This window comes from Camellia sinensis, chromosome 14 (genome assembly GCF_055761805.1).
Source record: "Camellia sinensis isolate YWXY chromosome 14, ASM5576180v1, whole genome shotgun sequence".
Taxonomy (NCBI): domain Eukaryota; kingdom Viridiplantae; phylum Streptophyta; class Magnoliopsida; order Ericales; family Theaceae; genus Camellia; species Camellia sinensis.
The window spans coordinates 62528154-62549134 of record NC_138974.1 but is presented as its reverse complement, the minus strand read 5'-3'; the positions used below and the strand labels follow the sequence as shown (position 1 = coordinate 62549134).

The following is a 20981-nucleotide window of genomic DNA, read 5'->3' as shown; positions in this document are numbered from 1 at the left end:
TTCGTTTGATATTGGCTAATATAACCAACTTTTTTATGTTGGAACTTTTTTAGCCTCGTTTAGTTTGAGTTTTAGGTTTTTTTGCCTTTTGTACGAGAAAAAATATAATGATTATAGGTTAAATGTGATATTTTGTCTTATTAACTTATTTAATGAGTTTGATATGATTTAAAATTTATTTAAATTTTAATTTATATTTTAAGAGGTATTCAAATTTTAAGTGATATCAATTATAGTTATTAAATGAGCTTAATTAATTCTTAATTAATTAATTAAGTTTTAAATACTGAATTATATTATCAGACACCCCTTATTATTATGTGATTGAAACATAAAAATATAAAATAATATAATTTTTAAAATTATGAGAGATAATTTATATTTAAACAAACTTTAAAAAAAAAATTATAATTTATCTAATAAAAATAATAAAAATAGTAGCAGGATAACAAACAAAACAACAACGTCAACGTCACAGAACAATGACAGCCATCGTTAAAATCAACCCCCAACTCTAACTTTACCATCATCGCCTGTCCCATCCAATCAAGAAGGAGGACCAGTCACAGGGCGGTGATGAAGAATTAGGTTCTACGATTTTTCGACGGTTCAGTTTCGTCCACGTCACCACACCCCCTTTAAAGTGTGACCCGACTCCCCAACCCGGGAATCTAAAAATTCGCCCCATTTTGTGGGGAATGAAAAGTCTTTTCGTTTTCCCTCAATGGACCCAACACGTGGCGTTCTTCAACCATAAGCCAGCTTAGATATTAAATGCAACCCTGGGGTCCACCTAAAAAATTAAAAAAATTAAATGAATTTTCTGAATTTGAATTTGAATTTGAATTTGAATTTGGTTTCATTTCATACTTCAGAGAGAAGGAAGAAAATGGAGGTCCAGCGAGCAAGAGGAGAGAGAGAGAGAGAGTACTTTCATAGGCTCGACTTTATTGACCTTTAACACAAAAAAGAGGAGAAAAGTCTATCTCCCTCTCTGTCTCTCTAGTTTTGTAACTTTCTCTCTCTAGCTTTTCCCTCCCATTGCCCGGTCGTGTGATTAAAGGGGGGGGTCTGTGATTTTTGGGAAACCAGTTCTCAACTTGTTCTCGTTTTGCTCTGTTGAGACCCAATTCTTAGCAGCAATCTTCCTCTCTTATAGAATCAAGGTATGTCCGATACCTTTTTCATATGTGTATATGCATATATGTATGAGCTTTAATTTACACAGATTTTAGTGTTTCATAAGCATCAATTTGGTATGTTGTTGTATTTGTTCGATTGGTGATTGATAAAGTTTGATTTTTGATTAATAAACATGGTTTTTTGAATTTTTGGGTTTTGTTGTGCGAGTATATGGAAATTTAGGTATGAAATTGCACGCATTGAACGATTCTGTTCTGCTTTTCTTGTAGTTTTAGTGTCTGTCTCATGAATTTTGATCAAAACATTGGAATGAGTTGTTGTCTATGATTAATTTTTTTTTAAGTATTTCTTCATCTTGAATCTTTGTTAAGCTAGTAATTTCTGTTTAAGAAAATACCCATGTTTGAAATTGAAATTTCTTGTAGAGTCTTTGAGTCTTTGTTTAATGTCTGTATGTTGTTGTGGTTTTGTAGAAAGAGAGCATTCACTGTGCAGTGGTTCCAAGGGGAAACCCTGTCCAATTGGTTTAATAATGGAGGGTATTATTGAATTTGAAAAAAAGAGGCGAACTTTCAGTAAATTTTCACTTTTGCTCGAATTAGCGGCGACCGATGATCTGATCAGCTTTAAAATTGCTCATGAAGAAGAGGCTCATGATATTGATGAGTCAAGCTTATGGTATGGTAGAAGAATTGGCTCAAAGAAGATGGGGTTTGAAGAGAGGACACCCCTCATGATTGCAGCCATGTTTGGTAGCAAACAAGTTTTGAGTTATATACTTGAAACTGGAAGAGTTGATGTTAATAGGGCTTGTGGTTCGGATAGAGCCACCGCTCTCCACTGCGCTGTTGACGGTAGTTCCGTAAATTCGCCTGATGTTGTCAGGCTTTTGCTCCATGCTTTTGCTGATCCCAGTTGTCTTGATGCTAATGGGAACCGACCCAGTGACTTGATAAATCCGTATTTGTATTCTTCCTTCAATTCGAAGAGGAAAGTAGTTGAATTCCTGCTAAAGGGAAGCAATAATATTGGGGAAGAATGTTTCTTGGCTGATCAGGGCTTTGAACATAACGAAGAACAAAATGATCAACAGATGTTGACACCGACCTCCTCTAAAGATGGGAGTGAGAAGAAAGAATATCCTGTTGATCTCTCTCTTCCAGACATCAAGAACGGGATATACGGGACGGATGAGTTTAGAATGTATACGTTCAAGGTTAAGCCTTGCTCGAGGGCTTACTCGCATGACTGGACAGAATGTCCGTTTGTCCACCCTGGGGAAAACGCTAGGCGACGTGATCCACGGAAATATCATTATAGCTGCGTGCCATGTCCCGAGTTCCGAAAGGGGACGTGCAGGCAGGGGGATGCTTGTGAATACGCACATGGAATTTTTGAGTGCTGGCTTCACCCTGCGCAGTATCGAACCCGTCTCTGCAAAGATGAGACGGGTTGCTCCAGAAGGGTGTGCTTCTTTGCTCACAAACCTGAAGAGCTTCGCCCCTTGTATGCCTCAACCGGGTCAGCAGTGCCTTCTCCTAGATCATTCTCAAACGGTGCTCCTTCGTTGGATATGACATCAATGAGCATGCTTGGTCATGGTTCTCCTCTTTTGATGCCGCCCACTTCAACACCACCTATGACTCCTTCAGGAGCTTCTTCTCCTATGGGTGGGTCGATGTCTATGTGGCAGAACCAGCACAACATCGTGCCTCCCACACTGCAGCTTCCTGGTAGCCGGTTGAAGTCTTCATGGAGTGCTAGAGACATGGATTTAGATGCTGAATTACTTGGGCTTGAAAGTCATCGTCGCAGGCAGCAGCAACAGTTGATGGATGAGATGTCAAGTCTCTCCTCCCCAACCAGTTGGAATTGTAACTTGGCTACTGCTGCAGCTTTTGCAGCTTCGTCTTTTGATCGAAGTGGGGATTTCAATAGGCTCGGAGGTGTGAAACCTACCAACCTTGATGATGTTTTCGGATCTATTGATCCTGCAATTTTGCCTCAGTTCCAGGGACTTTCTCTAGATGCCTCCGCATCCCAAGCGCAGTCTCCAACTGGAATGCAGATGCGCCAGAACATGAACCAGCAGCTCCGCTCGACCTATCCTACAAGCCTTTCATCCTCACCAGCCCGTGCATCGTCATCAATGGGGATTGACCCATCTGGGGCTTCAGCAGCTGCAGCGGTTCTGAGTTCAAGGGCAGCTGCCTTTGCAAAGCGGAGCCAGAGCTTCATCGATAGGAGCACTGTGAACCATCTCTCTGGGCTTCCTTTGCCTGCTTCTTCTGCAAATGTAATGCCTTCTAACCTTTCGGATTGGGGATCTCCAGATGGGAAATTGGATTGGGGCATTCAGAAAGATGAGCTGAACAAATTGAGGAAGTCTGCTTCTTTTGGCTACCGAAGCAACAGTAGCAAGTCTTTGGTGAACGATGCCCCAATGGTAAAATCTGGGCACTTCGATTTTGAGGAGCAGTATCAGCAGTATCATTTGACCAGTGGTGGTTCTGAGATTCTCCCCTCTTGGGTGGAGCAGCTGTACATGGAGCAGGAGCAGATGCAGATGGTGGCTTAAAACTGAAGTTAGCATCTGCATTGGTTTTCTTAATTTCAAATTTAACAATATTTCTTGCCATTTTTTGGAATTTTTATTCATATTCACCGTATGTAGGTGGAAAGAAATGGAGAGAAGGTAAGGCCTTACTAAAATGTTGAAAACAAGGAACTTGGGCAGGATAAAAATGATTCTGCTCAGATATTATATATTTATTTAATTTCACAACCTACTTTTGCCCCCTCTTACTGTGTTTCTTTTGTTCTTGTATTGATAACTGCTAGAAAAATGTTAGATGAATATTTTCTTCTAAGACGATAGTTCAGTTGGCACTACCAAATTGTGATGTGAAATAGAAGTGCGGAGTTTTATCTATTTATTGGTTCATAATTTACTTGTGGGGTTGATGCTATATGTAAAACAAATTTATCTAAATTGAATACTTAACAATGTCACTCATATTAATGTGGCACAACCTTCTTCGAGCTATGATGTGTTTGTGTTTTTCTTTCCTGAGAAAATGATGGAGGAACTGCAAATGCATTGTAATTGGCATGGTGCTTGCTGCAGAAGAATATTAACAGCCTAGTTTGTAGATCCCACTAAGATTTCTTTTTATACTTTGGATATGTTTGTCTGCAGCTTTTAAACCAGTTAAAAGTATTGAAAGCCATGAATCTTTCCCTATTGTCTTCTATCTTCATTCCTTTTCTTTTTTGCTTTTGGGAACAGCTTCTGTCCGGTCCGTTCGGACTGGAGCGTGTTGTTAGCCCACTACGAGCCTATATTGATGATCCGAACTGTGTAATGTGTACATCTCGTTGGATACTTTAGACTTTCAAAAAATTACGTTAGTCACTTGATCAGATTAAATTTGTATCAACGGTATTTATGATTTTAAAAATAAATTGTAGCGTGATTTTTTAGAGGAATGAAATATTTGACGAGCCTTACGCATTGAACAGTTTGAATTATCGATATGGTTCCGTGGTGAGCCCAACAGCACGCTCCTGTTGGGAAACACAACGGGAGAGAAGTCTGAGCCTTTGCTTTTACCTGAACTTTTGGAATAGAGTAAATTGCTTTCGGCTCCCAAAAGGGGGTGAGAACTCATGTGTTTTTACAGTTGATAACAGAGCTTTTAAGCGCTTCGCTGATCCTCTCACCCTACCTTGTTTGTGTTGTCTTTTCTTGAGGACCAAGGTTGAAGAAACTGATTCGCCGCTGTCAGATAAACATGCATTAACCAAAAGAATAAAAAAAGCGCTATTTTCTGACGAGGCAATGATATAAAAAATTAGGTATTGTTCGTGACTAACAAAATGCATATTTATGGAGGACGTGGTATTCATTAGCGAGTGTTTGGTGACAATTCCTTATTCTCCTCCGAATGGTCGACCCTTTTTGAATGACAGTGGTTACAGAACTACATTCTTTACTCTTTTAATTTAAGCTTCGTTTGGCATTGGCTAAGGTGGCCAAATTTTTTTGTGATGAGACTTTTTTAGCCTCGTTTGATTTTTGTTTTTGAGTTTTTTTGATTTTGTGAGAGAAAAAGTATAATGATTGCGATTTAGATATGACATTTTGTCTTATTAACTTATATAATTTATTTTGTGCTTTTGTGCTTTTTTAAGTCCCAAAATGTTTACTAAACAAGGACTTTAGTATAAGAAACATTCTTTAATGTTGTGTTTGGTTGGGGGATTTGGGGAGGGATTTGGAAAGGGAAATGGAAAAGATAGGTGAAATGTGAATAAATTATGCCTATATTTCACATAGTTTCACACATCTTTTCCCTTTTCCTTTCCAAATTCCTCCCCAAATCCCCCAACCAAACACAGCATAAGTTTGTCTGCTGAAGGATATAGATTAGCTCTGTAACTATTTTATTTAAAGTAATAAAATATTTTGTATATATTTTTTGTGGGAATTGGTTGTAAATTGCTGTTCTAGTTTGTTTGTAAGGTAGCGGCAACATGAGTACTTTTTGAGTAACATATACATAAATTTTGCTTCTCACTTTATTTCATACCATTCACGTTTATTTATACATGTTTAAGAATGAGAAAATGAAATAAAAAAAAGAAAAGAAAAGAGAAGAGATTATGTGTAGTATTTTCTTTAATATTGATCATGGCATTGACTGTATCCTTTCACGCCGTGTTTGGTTGGAGGGATTTAGAAAGAAAAAGAAAAAATGTGTGTAAAATTAGATAAAATATAGATATATTTTATTCACATTTTACTTATTTTTTTCCTTTCTTTTTCCAAATCACTTCTTAAATCTCCCAACCAAATACAGCGTCAAGGTACAATTAATTTCTCAATGTCATATATTTCATTTCAACCAAACAACAAAAAATTAGCTTCTCTCAGTTTATTTTTATTTTTATTTTTCATTTTCCTGAACAAATCAGAGTCCTAAACATAGACCAATGCTCAGTAACCTTTTCTGAAATTGTGATAATTTGCATTAAACTTCTATTTTTATTTTTATTTTCAAATTGAAAATTGTGATGAACAACCTTGTGTTTGTATTATTTTTCTATTTTTAATTCAATTTCAAATCTGTAAGTAAGTTTGTCATAACATTTTCACCTTGTGTGGAAAAGAAGGAAACTCACTTTGGTGGAGAAGATTTACTTTCTTTAAATTTCACTATAATGTACAAATTACAAAATCTCTGGTTTAGCCAAAAAGAGATGTACAGATCTTTCAAGTGTGTTACAGATCAAAATTTTGCATGGGAGGCCTCAACAAGTTGATCTACCAGCTCACCTAACAATGTTTCAAGAATTTGTAACCCAAACTCTACACCAACACCTTTAAAATCTTCTATCTTCCACAATTCTCTGTATACCCAATTCGATTCCATCATGGCCTCTTCAGCCATTTTGCAGCTTTCATTCCACATCTCCACATAGTTCCCTCTCTGGTAATCTTTTTTCTTCGATCCGTGACATTTTCCATGAATCAATTTCCCTCTCTGAACATCACTACTCGAACTAGTACTGGGTTTACACGGAGATGGAGGCGACTGCTCGAAATTTTCAAGCTCTGCTGATAACTTCCTTCTGAAATTTGAACCTGTTGTCGACCTTGCATCTTCCTCTGCTTCAAGTATTTCAAAAAAGTGATTACTTTCAACGAAATTTGACATTATAATTTGTTTGATAACATGAAATAGATTAAACCACAATGAGTAAAACGATAAACCAACAGTGTCTAGTAAAGTAAGTTGTTAAAAAACTTAACAAACTTCAAAATATGTTGAACTAATTTGCATAACCTACGGAGTTCGATTGAGTTTTGAACGAGTCAAACATGTGGGTGGGGAAAATTATGAACAAAATAGGAGAAAACAGACCTGATGTAGGAATTTCTTCGGGATCAAGAATAGATTCAACAAAGTCCAGAACAGAAACAGGGCTTGAATTCTCTGAGTTACACTCTGTTTCGACCTTCGCTGCAGAGACACTCTCTTCTTTTTCCTTCCTCTGTTTCGCTCCATTAGACCTTTCTCTGTTGTTTATGGGTTTCGATTGATTTACATCCTCTGTCTCAACGTCTGAATTACAGTTACAGTCGTTGGTGGGACGAAGAACATCACTTGCATCTCTACCTTCACCATTGCAGACCACCTCTTGTGTAGCCTCGTGATTGATCAACCTGTTAGGCTCTTGATTTTCCTTCAATTTCTCACACTTTCTCTTGCATCTCCCTGCTTTTCTTCGCTTCAATTTTCCAGAGCCAGTCTCCGATCTACGTTCTTTGGATCTAAATTCTTTATTTTTACCTCCATTCCCAAAGTTTATAACAAAAAACTCATCATTTTCTAGCTCCAAGAAACTCGGAAGTTGGCGAAAAGACAAGGAAGTCCCCACACGCCCACGATGCCCCTGCATCGACTCATTCTCAGTCCAAGAATCATAATCCATCGATCCGCTTCGCTCAATCGAATTAGGAGTCAATTGGGCCTTAGCTAAATCGAACAGTGGCATGGATTCCAAACCCATTAGCCTCGCCACAATCCCTGGAGTTTCTTTTCCCTCAATTTTCTCCTCTGTTTCCCAGCCTCCAAACTTGTTAGACTCTAAATTGAAGCCAGTGTCTTTGAATTGATCTGAGGGGTGGGTGGGGAGACAATTGAAGCAAAGAAATTGTCTTAACATGGTTGCCAGTGAGTTGCCTTTACTGCCACTAAATGTGGTGGTGGTGGGGGTTGAGGATGAAGAGGAAGACAAGAACTTCATGTTGGATAGGTGAAAAAGTGAGAATAAGAAATTGGGTTTTGTTGAATTTTGAGACACTGGTAAAAGGGAATAACAGTTGAGAAGAAAAGCAAATGGGAAAAGAAGGATTTGAATTGAGTTAAAGAAAGCAGAGAGAGAGAGAGAGAGAGAGAGAGAGATGATGGGGGTGGCGGGCTTTGGGTTTGAATGATGTCGGGGGGATGGCACTGAGCTTTTGATAGAGAAAAGAAAGGAGTGATGTTCCCACGCGCCCTGAAAAGTCAATCTCTGTACAATTTTTGTCCCCCACCAAAATTGATTTATTTTATTTTTTGCTGCGTTCTTTTTTTTTTTTAATAAGCAAAAAAAAATGATAGAGATTTAAATAAGAATCGTACTAGGGAGCTCGAATTTGAGCCCCGAATCCCCTTAATTCAAAAAATGACGTCGTTTTTTGATTTTTTTTTTTTTTTCAAAAGAAGAAAATCAGAAGAAAGAAGAAGGAGGAGGAGGAGGAGGAGGAGGAGGAGGAAGAAGAAGGACGAGGACTGGAGGGGCGCAACAAATCGGGCTGGAGGCGGAGACGGGGGGCGGGGGCTGCGAGGCAGAGGCGGAGGCGACGGCGGGGCTGCGACGATTTGCGACGACGAGGCGACGAGCTGCGACGGCGGGCGATGATCAGGCGATGGCGGGCGACGATCCTCCTCTTCCCCTCTCTTCTCTCTCTCTCTCTCTCTTCTGCATTTCGGACTATTCGGGGGGGGGGAATTCGGGGGAAAAAACATTTTCCTTTAAATAAAAGGAGAAATTACTAAGAGTATCTCTAATGGTTTGTTATTGAAACTACCAAAATTATAATATTACAGTTTTGCACCAAAAGTGATTTTCCAATGGTTCAAGATGGCCGCTGTTAAATTTGACAAATGTCAAAGTTTGTGCTAAATTTGACACAAGTTTTAGCAAATATCAAATGTGCCAACTCACCCAAAACTAACCGTTTCCTTCCTTCTCAGCAAAACAGAGATTGGGTGAAACAACCATTTCTTGAATTTTTTGTAACACCAAATTCACAAAAAAAAAAACTTAAATAGAAATTTGTTTAAAACTTTAAAACATAATTTTTTTAAAACAAAAATTGGATGAAAACAGCCAAACCCTTCAAAAATAAAATTAAAAAAAAATCACAATTTTTTTATTTTTTTTAAACATAATTAGACAACAACAACAATCAAGCAATTTCAGCATGCAAGTGGATTTCAAGCAAATTTATACAAAAAAAATACCTAGATTTCAAGACGCTTGATGGAATTCTGAGACGATTTCAGCACTTTGAACCTTCGGCTTCATCTTCCTTATCTTTATGCTTTGTTTTCATCTTCTTCGTTAGGGTTTGAGGTTGGGATTTCAGGTTCAACAATTAATTGGATTTCAAGCAAATTTATACTAAAAAATACCTAGATTTTAAGATGCTTGATAGATTTCTGGGACGATTTTAGCACTTTAAAGCTTCAGCTTCATCTTCTTCATCTTTGTGCTTTGTTTTCATCTTCTTCATTAGGGTTTGAGGTTGGGATTTCAAGTTCATCTATCAAGGACTGATTTAGGGTTTCTTCATCTTCGATTAGGGTTTCGACCTCTCTCGATTTAGAGTGAGATCAAGAGACAAAGATCCAAAAGGATCTGGGGTTTGGTAGTGAGAAGGGGATAGTGAAAGAAGAAAGGGAGAGGTGGTGTTTGGGAACTTGGGTTTTTTTTGATTTTTTTCACAAAAAGACAAACTTTTTGCAAAATAAAAAAAAACACATCCAAACAAAATATCACATCCAACTCCATAATCATTTCATTTTTTTTCTCACAAACATCACATCCAATCACAAAAAAAATCCAATTATCTTCCCAAGCACAAAAAAAAAATTTCTCCAATGATATTCTATAACTAAAAAAATCTACATAAAAACTCACTTTCCAAACACCCATAGAGACTGATAAGATTTCTCATAATTGATTGAGTACGGTTTGAGGGAATGAGTGGGATCCAAGAGGTTTGAAAGTATGGAACCCGATTTCCAATGTATCGAACGAAATCAGAAGGGTTTAGGGTAGGAGAGAGAGAGAGAGAGAGCGCCAACGATTTAGGGAATGGAGAGAAAGAGAGAGAATATTGTATGGTGCCGATGGATAATTGGAAAATAGAGGCTGGAAGGTTCTGGATCTCTCAAATGCTACATATTGTAATTTTATTTTATTTTTTTGTTTGAACTGGCAACAAATTTGTATTAAACAACTATAAAATTTTTATATTTGTATCTCTCAAAATTTTTTTTTTTTTTAAATTTTTTATATTTATAGAATGTAAATATTTTTTTTAAAAAAAAGGTCAAAAAATAAACAATAAAAAAATCACTCAAAAAGCTATATCCAAACATTACCTGTAAAATTAGAGAGAATAGTTGAGATTTACCAAAATGACTTTGCACCATTGCTATAATTTAGCAAATTGCTATTGTAGTGTGTCAAATTATAGCTTTAGCAACGCTATTTTGACAAATATCATTGGAGATGTTCTAACCAGTCGTATTATGAAAAATTATTATAGATTCATGATAAAATTAATGAATTTATTTATTAATGTGTATGAAATTGATCAGTTATTTATAATTTTTTTAAAGTCTACCTATAAATTAAAGTCTGCCTAAATAAAAACCCCTATTTGTTGTAGAATTATTTAGTGTTATTAAAAGACGGAGTGATTGTGTGCTCAACTAATGATGCTTTGTTATTTATGTATCGTGTTCCTATTTTTTTAAGTGTACAAGTATGCAACTCTTTGTTATTGGATAGGTATACCGCAACTATAGAATTCCCGAAAGATCGAATAATTACTTGTATTAGTTGGGAGTTGGACCAGAAGAATAAATATTAAGAGTAACATAGTGTTACTAGTCAATATAAATTATAAATGAAACTACAGGATGATTTGAGAAGTAGGTTAAAAGTTGACTTCTTATTTTTTTCTTTTTTAGATTTTTTATCCTTTTGTGTGTAAAAAATATGAAGGGTGATGTGACCCAAATTGCCATAGATTAAATCCTAAAGCTAGTTTTTAGCTAACTTCCTAAATTGCCATAGATTAGTCTTTTTTTCTTTTTCTTTTTTTTTTTTCAAAAAAAAAGGTGCTCCTTGGTGACATCATTGCAACTTCTAGATTCCGGTGATTTAAAGCCAAATTTACTCTAATCCAAAAGAAGGAATCCACCACCGGAATAAATGGAGAATGCACCAACCCCTAATACAGAAGGCATGGCTTAACCCTAAATAGACCCTGCACATGCGATTCGTAGGCACTATTTCAAAATGAATTTAAACCCTAGTCTAATCTCAGCTCTATAAAATGCATAATAACAATGCACCAGACTCAAAATTAGTAAGTCTCGTCCCCAAATATCATCTAAAAACTTGAATCTATGTTGTGTGTGTGCACCAAGCAACATGATAAGTACCAAGCACCACCACAAGCCTACCATGTTATACTAGCAAATTCAAAGAGCGCGTAGAGAGTGATGATGAGTCAATAGCCTAAAGGGAAAAAAAAGCAAGAAGAATAAAGTGGTCATTGGGGGCGTTTTTGTTCTCATTTGATTGAGTTGCCCATTAGATTAGGCTTTTGGAAGAGTAGGGATACAATGTGTAATATAAGATAAAAAGTATTTTATGTAACTGGTATATTATTAAAGTATTTTTCTATATCACAAACATTACGTGGTGGTATTAGTGTTTAATGAATAAGCAAATTTTGTGATACAAAGTCTAATATTATTGAATCAACAAGAGACATTGTAATGGTATCACTCAATATATTCGTTACACAAAATACGACCTTGTAGTATAAGTGGTTTATATTGGGTTTGCAGGGGAGGATGGTGAATTTGGATTTTTTCAAATTGTAGTATTAGTGTAAATACATATACATACACACATTGGTATAGTAAGTGAGTCAATCACACTGGCTAAGAGGAATAACAGCAGTGGCCGGTCAGCCAGTTACTGCAAAAGCCTCCCTCCAACCGACCAACTCTGCTCTGTTTCCTCTTTTTTTTTTTTTTTTTTTTTTGGCTGGGCCTCCTATTTGTTTCTTGTCATTCTTTGTATGTTATTTGCCAAAACTCTAGAGCACCTGTGACTACTCTATTTCCCTTTGTTTGATTATGCAAAAAAAATATATGTATATACATACATATATATCACAAATTTCTAATAAAATACTGAAATGGAAAGGATGTAAATGAAAATTCACGGGACCCATGTGGAGGACCTGAGTATGTGAGAGTTGATTAGAATAATAACCTAAATCAATCAAAATCAAGCAAGTTTGAAGTATCCTGTATGGAATAATTGAACTCCCTACTTTTCTCTTTATTATATGTACAAAGATTCTCCTAGCGTTTATAGCTCAAATTGCTACTTTTTGATTATGTAGCTAAATCAATCCACAATGGGGTGGGGGTGAATTTGTAGCTACACTTCTTAGTTCCTACATCCTAGGCATATATCATCATCATTATCATAAAAAAAAAAGAAAAGAAAAGGACGCTCCTTCGGCGAATTTTTTTTGAGGTAAAATACTTCAAAAATTCTGTTCCGTTTCGGCTTCTTTTTATTATAAATTTTTTATTTTTTGTTTTTTGTTTAGAAGTTGCTGAAAGACTAATATCTGTATACTCAAACAACACAAATTACAAACATATCAAGATGTCAGAACCAAGACTTCTAAAAGGTACAAATCTTCAAAACTTCTCTCTTAAGAGAAAGAGTCTACAATCTTCTCCATGAGGCATATATTTCTTGGAAATTCATCAATCCATCTTGCTCGAAGACAAACCGTACAACTTAGGATCAGTCTGATAGTACACAACCTCTCCGGTATCGCTGACATAGTGATCTTGTTTGATGCTTCTAACTAAATAACTCACCAAGTGAAATGGAATAGGCCCTGATTTTTTGGGCTCTCGGTAGTACTTTCCAAGCACTGGCTTAGCTGCCTTAGTCTGCATCATGATGACATAATCATCAAATTATTAGCATTTTTTAAGGGAAATTATTGGACTTAGCCGGTGAAGAACCATTTCTTACCGCTTCTATTAAGTGATAGTGTGGGATTTGAGGGAAGAGGTGATGTACAACATGAGTGCCAATGTCATGGTGGATGTTGTTGATCCATCCATAATCGCGATCAATGGTTGTTAGCCCTCCCCTTAAGTAGCTCCATTCCTGTTTAGAGAGAAACATAAGATTGGGGGGTATTTTTTATTTTTTATTTGAATTGATTAAAACTAAGCATATTTGGAAAAGCTGAGAACAAAAATTTGTTAGTACCTTTCCACGGTACCAAGGAAGCTTTTGTTCGTAGCCATGGTGATGCAAGTAAGTAACGGTGTCCAACCACATAACAAAAATCTGTGATAAATGTGCAACAAGATTGAATCAAATGGAATTGAAGTATTTGGAGCATTTGAAATTCATTCTTTTTATCAGATGGAATTCTAGGAACACTTCGAGAACGGAATGTGTTTGACTTACCATGTAAGGAACACCATAGAGTTTAAGCATTTGGAAAGACCCAAACACCGTGGATAGGTAGAAAAGCAGGGAAACCATTAAAGTCCAACATACAGTTGAAGTGATCACATGTTTCCTCTCGCCGGGAAGGAACAATTCACTGTAGGGATTGAAATGAGAACCTGTCTTTCCTGGACTCCTAGTCCACTGCAAGTCAACCCCATCAAGTCAGCAAAACTAGCTCCCAAGAAATCCTGTTTGGTTGTGTTTTTGTTTCCGGTTCTTGTTTCTCTTGTTTTTGGAAAGAAATAATGGAAAGTTTGAAAAGACTTGTCATTTTCATTTTTTAGCGAAATTAGTTTCTGAGAATTTTTGTGAAACAATTCGCCAAACCAGTTTACCCGGAATATGAGAACAGAAAACAGAAAACAAAAACACAGAGAGGCTAGTGTCATAAACAACTAGATAGACAGATTCTCACCAAATATATAGGGTATGCAAACATGGGGAATGGAACTTTAAATCTTAGGATTTTGGTAGATTCATCCAAAGTCTTGTATATCTTCTCAGGCAACTGTAACCATAAGAGTAATTAATTAAATACTAGCAGATATGAAACATTGGAACCATAAAAAAAAAAAATATAGAAATGCTATGTATCCAGAAAAAAATAAATTCGATCTGCACATTTCAAATTCTAAACACTTTTCTGAATACATAACATTGCTGTAAAAAAAAAAAAAATTATCAAGAATATTGTTAAGTACTAAAAAAGATGAAAACATGAATGGATTAACAGAAAAAGATGAACAGGGGGGGGAAAATTATAGAAGTATTACCGGTACCCATGACTCATCATTTTCAACATGTCCATGATTCTGATGGTGAGTTCTGTGGCTAATTCTCCTGTAATTATATATCAGTCATATGCACAAACACACCATCCATGATATACAAATATCAAGAATAAAAGAGTTAAGATCAAGAACACACCATCCATGATAAGGCACAAGAATTGATGAATGCAGGAGATGTCCAACAACACTATTCAACAAAGGGTTGTCGGAAAAGCTTCCGTGGCCACTGCAGATTCAAAAAAAAAAAAAAAAAAAACAGACACAAAAATGAGCCTTCAAATTGAATTTCCAAAACAGGAATTGTAAGCATGTTATGTATATTACCAATCATGACCAAGAACAAACAGTGCCCAAAACATTGTCCCCTGGGCAGCCCAGTAAAAAGGCCAAACAACCCAACTGTCAAAGAAATTTGCCAATGCAGCTAATCCAAAAATCACAATAACATCCCTAATCACATAACTAATAGATCGCCACGGGTTCTTGACCCAGCAGTGGCTAGGAATGGCAGCTCGAATTTCCGCTATCCTAAACGGAGGAGGTGCACCGGGGTCAAATTTATCTTCATTGCGGACCTTATCAACCCCAATCATGGCATTCCCTTCCATCACCTTTGATGAGGCCTTCGATGAAGAACTGACCACGCTAAGTCCACCCTCTTTATCTGCAGAACAATTGGAATGTAGTGTTAAACATTGTTACAGGTCTTAAAATTTTTGAATTCAATTGTTAAAGATTGAACTTGCCTAGCAAAATCAGAAACAGAACATGTTATGTTTTGTGTAGATTTAAAGGATAATTTTGAATTTTGATTATTCTTTATCAATGAGATCATGCAATCTTGAACATGAGAATATGGGGTTAACTTAAGCTAGAGTGTGAATTATGCACCACAAATTTGCATAATTCACTCAAAATGAGAAAATGCAAAACAGGTTAAATAGTCAGTGGATAATGGGCGAGAAATACTCGGGGGGTATAAATGGTGTGTGAAGGAAGGTTTAACCATACATATTCCTATCCCCCAGGGGACTCTAACCGAACCAACTACGAATATTAAGGACACTTGGTTAGCATTCCCTCCCATAACCCATCTCTCTCTCTCTCTCTCTCTCTCTCTCTTAATGGGCAAATTTGTTACAAAACAAAACTATGTGGGTTAAAATGACAATGGAAAAACTACAAGATCCATTAGTGCAATTAATTTTTTTGTTTATTTTCTTATTTTTCTTATGCATTATGGGCACGGGAGAAGCACCTGACTAGTTTTTGTCAAAAACTCTTGAAAAAATAATTTGAATACAATTATAAAATTAAAGTGTAAAATTAATTCAATAAAAATTATAAAGCCTAAATGGTAAATTATATTGTTGGTTCTTTTTAATTAATTTGAGCAAAGTTTTGAGCCAATATTTGAAATTTCAATTTCATCAATTTAAATTATATAAAATTAGCATATTACTTGTGCTATATAGAGGTATAAATAAATAATTAAAAATTAGTTTCTAAATTAAAATAATAATATAAAATTTATTTAAATTATATAGTAAAAATGATTTATAATCAATTAAATTTTATTTATTTTCATCAAAGTTACACATAAGAGAAGATTTTTATTCTGATGTCATTAATTAAGTGTTCTAAGTTCTTAATAAAAAATTGCATGTCATAATTTAATTGGAAAAAAATTAAAGAATAAATTACAAAAAAATATTTACAATAAAATATAAATACATTTCGTTTTATAAGTTTCGTGATTTTAATTTACCATATGATAATAATAAATTACATTTGTTAAATACTATTTTTTTCTTTAAATTATCTTTATCGGTTCATGACCGGTATAAGCTGGTTTGGAAATTTTAATATTGAATTAAATATTAAAAATTAGTCTAGAAAATCTAGTTCAAGTTGATTTTTTTTTCTCAATAATTCTTAATTTAAGCTATAATACATCATATTTTAATAACTCAATATCATAAAAATAATTATCATCTTAATGTTTACGGTGCTTTTTATCAATCAATAAAAAATATTATAAATACTAAGAGAATTACATTTAAACAAATCATAACATAAAATTTTTACTTTAAAACTTTAAGACTTGTACATTTTCTTTGACTCCACAACTAATTTTTGAGATAGTAATTAAAATAAATTTCAGTCATTATTATATGGAGAGACATCTGTGATAAGAGTTCATAATACACAATTTTAAAAAATAATATTAAATTCAAAATTTTCAGTATGGATGTATCCAACTTTATGTTATGATTGATTCATGGATTTGGGTAGAAATTTGGAATGAGAATGGAAAAATATAAGTGAAATGTGAATGAAATATAATTATATTTTACTTAATTTTATACACTTTTTCATTTCCCCTTTCAAAACTTCTACCAAAAACCATGAACCAAACACATTATCAATGTTTGAAAGGAGTTTTGGATCCTTCATTGCATTGACATACACTATCTTAAAAAAAAACTGACATAATATTTGGTGGGAGAAGCACGTTTTTAAAATAGATCGTCAATCACATTACAAGAGAATAAAAGGTAGCCAATAATTTTTTTTTAAAAATATTTTAAAAATTAAACATCAAGAGAAATAAACTATAGAAGATGTGAATTGATTCCTATATTTTAGTGTTACAAAAATCTAAATTTTAAAACTAATCCTTGTCAAATTTCTAAATTTAAATTTTTCAATGAATTAATTAACTTTCCTTTTGAAATGTGAATGATTCAATAAAAGTTATAATATATTTTAAAAAAAAAAATTAAAATTGATTAGTTAACTTTCCTTTTCAAATTTCTAAATTTAAATTTATAAATAAATAAATTAATTTTTTTTTTGAAATGTGTAAATCAAAGTATAATATATATATTTTTTAATAATTCAATAAAAGTTAGTCAATAGAAAATTTTTTAATTATTCAAAAAATAAGAATTCTAGAAAAATAGTATGAAAGTTTTGAATTTCACAAGACTCTTCTCATTAGAAATCTCATTTTCTTAATATATTGTATAAATGTGGTTCAACATTAATTGTTGCTAGAATTTTGAATAAAAAAATGTCAACATTTTTAGCACTTCTATCACAAGAAAAAAAATTGACTAAATTACACCAGAGTAAACATGTGTTCATATTTTTGCAAAAATACTTGAAAAAATGAAGCAAATGGTGCATCAAAGTAGCCATTCTTTTACACACAGACAAAGGGTTCTCTTTTTTAACCATGACTAAACTTTGGTGACACAACACATGTATGTTTTATTTATTTGTGGAGACTTGAAATTTGAATACCTTAGACTCATCTCAAAGTTGCTCCTGGAAGTCCCTTTTCCTACTTCTTTGGAATCCACCATCACCATCTCTCTCTGTCTCTCTCTCTCTCTCTATATATATATATATATTACCACCCTTGTTTATACAACTTTGACACCCAATAAGGACTGTTTGGGCAAGATGACTAAAAATCAAATTTTGAATTTTAACTTATTTTGGGTCACTCGCCTATCTACTTTTTTACATGTTTTTTTAAAAAAAAAAAAAAAAAAGGAGTTAAAAAGTCAACTTTTAATCAATTTCTCAAAACAATCCTAAGCAATATGACATGAACATCATGCTATACCAGTTAAGAGTAGTTCGTCATTCTAACCCCCAATATTTGTATAAATATATATACAACAACTCTAAATTATGAGATCTATATATCACCGTAATATATTCATCAATCTTATAAATATGTTGGTCTCACAAAAACAGGTTTTACATATTTTTGAGACAAAAATATTTACCAGTATATCATCAATCATAAAATACTTCTACCCAAATCATAACAAGGCACATGCTAAAAGATATACAATATGCAGTGTGTACGAGCACAGAATGTAGGGTTCGTTGTGCGGATCCTTGCTTTAAATTCTTTTAAATAAGGTGGGTTTTCTTACATGTAACTGTACGGGGAGGAAATAATTCTCCTCGTATAATCCTGTTGACCAAGTCTACGCTCCTCCGTACGACGTCGCTTTGTCACCTGAAAACACAAACGTGAGCTAGCCGGCGGGTGTGTGCCGGAAACCTCTCCGATGCCTAAGTCAGAAAACTTGACAAATAGACAAAGCTCTTAAGTTCTCAGAAAGATTGTGTTCAATTACCTCCTCCAAGGTGATGCTTGTGAGCTTTTATAAGTGTCCTGCGGCACAATCCTAGTAGGACTTGTATTTCTCCATGCAGAGTCCTCTTAGGATTCATACTCCAAAGGATAATGCTTATCCTTTTACACCCCTCCCCCACTGCTTAAACCAAGTGGGATGGTCTTCTCTTCGGCCGAACTATCTCATGACCGAAATAGCATTGGCTATGCCGAACCGTAGAATAGGCCATACTAACCGTAGTTCGGTTCTTCTTGCCACACAATATATTGGTTCTCTCATACACGAACCGTGGTGCATTTGAACCGCCCTACTAAGTAATAACATTCCAACCGATCTCGACCGGAACAACTTATAACCGGACTATCTTGGAGATCGGTTTAACTAGAAGCCACCCCGTACCGGAGTAGCTTTACATCCCTCAGCCGAAGTAACATTTACTTCTCTCAGCCGGAGTAACTACGCTCCTCCTGGGCCGGAGTAACATTGCTCTCCTGGGCCGGAGTAACCTTCACGGCCTTCTTACTTAGTCCTTCGCGTTTTGGGCTTCAAAGCCCAACTTGCAGCTCGGCCCAATTTTTCCCAAAAATTACCCTCTCAATTGCCCCTTAATTCCATCTGCGTAGCATGATTGGGATTACCAGTCCACCAGCTGAGCTGGCGTCGTTTTAAGCTTTTCCAGCCGAGCTAAAAAATACTTTAGCCTCTCCAGCCGAGCTAAAAACTCTCGAACTTTTAAGCCGAGCTAATTTTACTTCGAGCTTCACTATGTCCGGTCAAAACGTCTCTTCAATCACAGCGACTGTAACGCTTCCCCTTCCCATGACACGTGGCAGAGTCTGATAGGTTGAGGACAGCTGTCACGCCGTCTTTCGTACTCCGTGAATTTTGAACAGTCCCGCCTCCTTTTGCCGCCTCTTTCTCTCCCTTCTTTCACAAAACAACCTTTTTACTCTTCTGAATCATTTACCTACATTTACCTTCTCTCTCTGTCTTCATCTTCTTTCTGTGCCTCTACTTCCATACTCAAGCTTGTGTTCTTGCTGCCACCGTTTCCGACTCCAGTCTCCTTTCTCTCTTTTCTGGTAAGAAAATCTAATCATCTTGCTCTCTATGTTTTTGTATTTTACTTTCCATGCCTTGTATGTTTCTTGCAAACATCTTTCTCCATTTATCTGCTTTGCTTTTGTACCTTTTATGAAGAAACCAGTAGAACTCCATGTATGTATGAACTATTTTGTAGGAAAATAGTCTTAGATCCAAAATCACCTAGCAACCGGACTAGGATACTGTTTGTGTTATGTATGTAGATAGATTCAGAAAATAACCGAACTAGAACTTGTAGGAATATCAGTAGTTTTTTTTGTTTTGAACCACTCTGGCCGAGATAAGATCACCGAACAAGCTTGCACATACCGAACTAGGTACTTCGGTGTATAATCCGAGCTAAGCTTTTGGGGCCCAGTCGGTTTTCTGCGTTCTTAAACCGAACTCGGAAAGCCGCCCCTAGAGGCTTAACCGAAGTAATTCTTATTCACACTACAACCGATTTAGGCCTTGGGGCTAAACCAGCTTTCTTTGTTTTTTAGACCGAACTCGGAAAGCTGCCCCTAGACGATAACCCGGTCTAATCTGCTCAACACCGAGCTAACAAACCTTCTGATGAACCGAGGTAGAACCAGCCCACTAAGCCGAAGTAGGATTTGCATATCTTGCTTATGATTTGTAGCGCGGTCCAACGATCTGTGCTTAACCCCTTTGTTTTCTACTTTGCAGACTTAGGTTGCCCAGGCACTCCTGCGTGTGCTCAACCGAGCTACTGAGCCTAGTTTTTGTACCGAAATAATTTATTCATAAATTATACAACAAATGGGTAAGTATAGATATTTAGTCGAAACCCCTGGTGGCATGGCCGAATTTAGGCAAGATTACCAGATTCCTGACGATGTCCATCTGGCGTTGGCCGAAAAAGATGCTACCCCCTGGAACAATGAAGGCTTCGTGCCTTTTACCCTTCAATCCATAATAGAAACCGGACTACGGTTTCCTGTCCAACCGCTAATCTGCGAATTTCTCAGACAGACTAGGTTATGTCCCACCCAACTATCCACCAATACATATCGTATTATAATGGGGATAGCCGCTTTAAACCACCAAACCGGACTGAATCTTGGTCTGGCCGAGATCTTTCATCAATACTCTATTGGCTCAAAGAATGCTGGGTGGGTCTACTACCTTAGAATTCGTCGCCGTCGAGAGAAGATAATTAAACACACTCCGGATAAAGATCTAAATGATGATGATTTCCTTTGGGTCTCTGGGAACTTTGAGGATTTTCAGGCTCAAATTCCTGGCCGACCTATAAATTGGAAAATGGGAGAGCCTGGTAATTTTACTTCGGTCTTCTGCTTTGTAAGTTATCTCGGTTGTTTAGTCTGTTAGCCGAACTAACACTTCCCTTTTTTGCAGATTT

At 35.8% G+C, this 20981-nt stretch overlaps 3 protein-coding genes across 3 annotated transcripts; 1 reads left to right on the top strand and 2 right to left on the bottom strand.

Annotated features, from left to right (window-relative positions):
* The first annotated feature begins 525 nt into the window (after nt 1–525).
* LOC114287217 (zinc finger CCCH domain-containing protein 66) lies at nt 526–3941 on the top strand. The gene is made up of 2 exons (XM_028230501.2): nt 526–1166; nt 1617–3941. The coding sequence occupies exon 2, from the start codon at nt 1676–1678 to the stop codon at nt 3719–3721; it is 2046 nt and encodes a 681-aa protein (XP_028086302.2). The 5' UTR covers nt 526–1166; nt 1617–1675; the 3' UTR covers nt 3722–3941.
* Nucleotides 3942–6327: 2386 nt separating this feature from the next.
* Nucleotides 6328–8280, bottom strand: LOC114287211 (uncharacterized). The gene is made up of 2 exons (XM_028230492.2): nt 7071–8280; nt 6328–6814 (listed from the first exon to the last, which is right to left on the bottom strand). Exons 1-2 carry the CDS (start codon nt 7954–7956, stop codon nt 6435–6437), a joined length of 1266 nt encoding a protein of 421 aa, XP_028086293.2. The 5' UTR covers nt 7957–8280; the 3' UTR covers nt 6328–6434.
* A 4282-nt stretch (nt 8281–12562) lies between these two features.
* On the bottom strand, nt 12563–15028 carry LOC114287210 (omega-3 fatty acid desaturase, chloroplastic). Its single transcript, XM_028230491.2, has 8 exons — nt 14673–15028; nt 14485–14574; nt 14331–14397; nt 13973–14065; nt 13513–13698; nt 13309–13389; nt 13066–13203; nt 12563–12980 (listed from the first exon to the last, which is right to left on the bottom strand). Exons 1-8 carry the CDS (start codon nt 14954–14956, stop codon nt 12789–12791), a joined length of 1131 nt encoding a protein of 376 aa, XP_028086292.2. The 5' UTR covers nt 14957–15028; the 3' UTR covers nt 12563–12788.
* Between the last annotated feature and the right edge of the window lie 5953 nt (nt 15029–20981).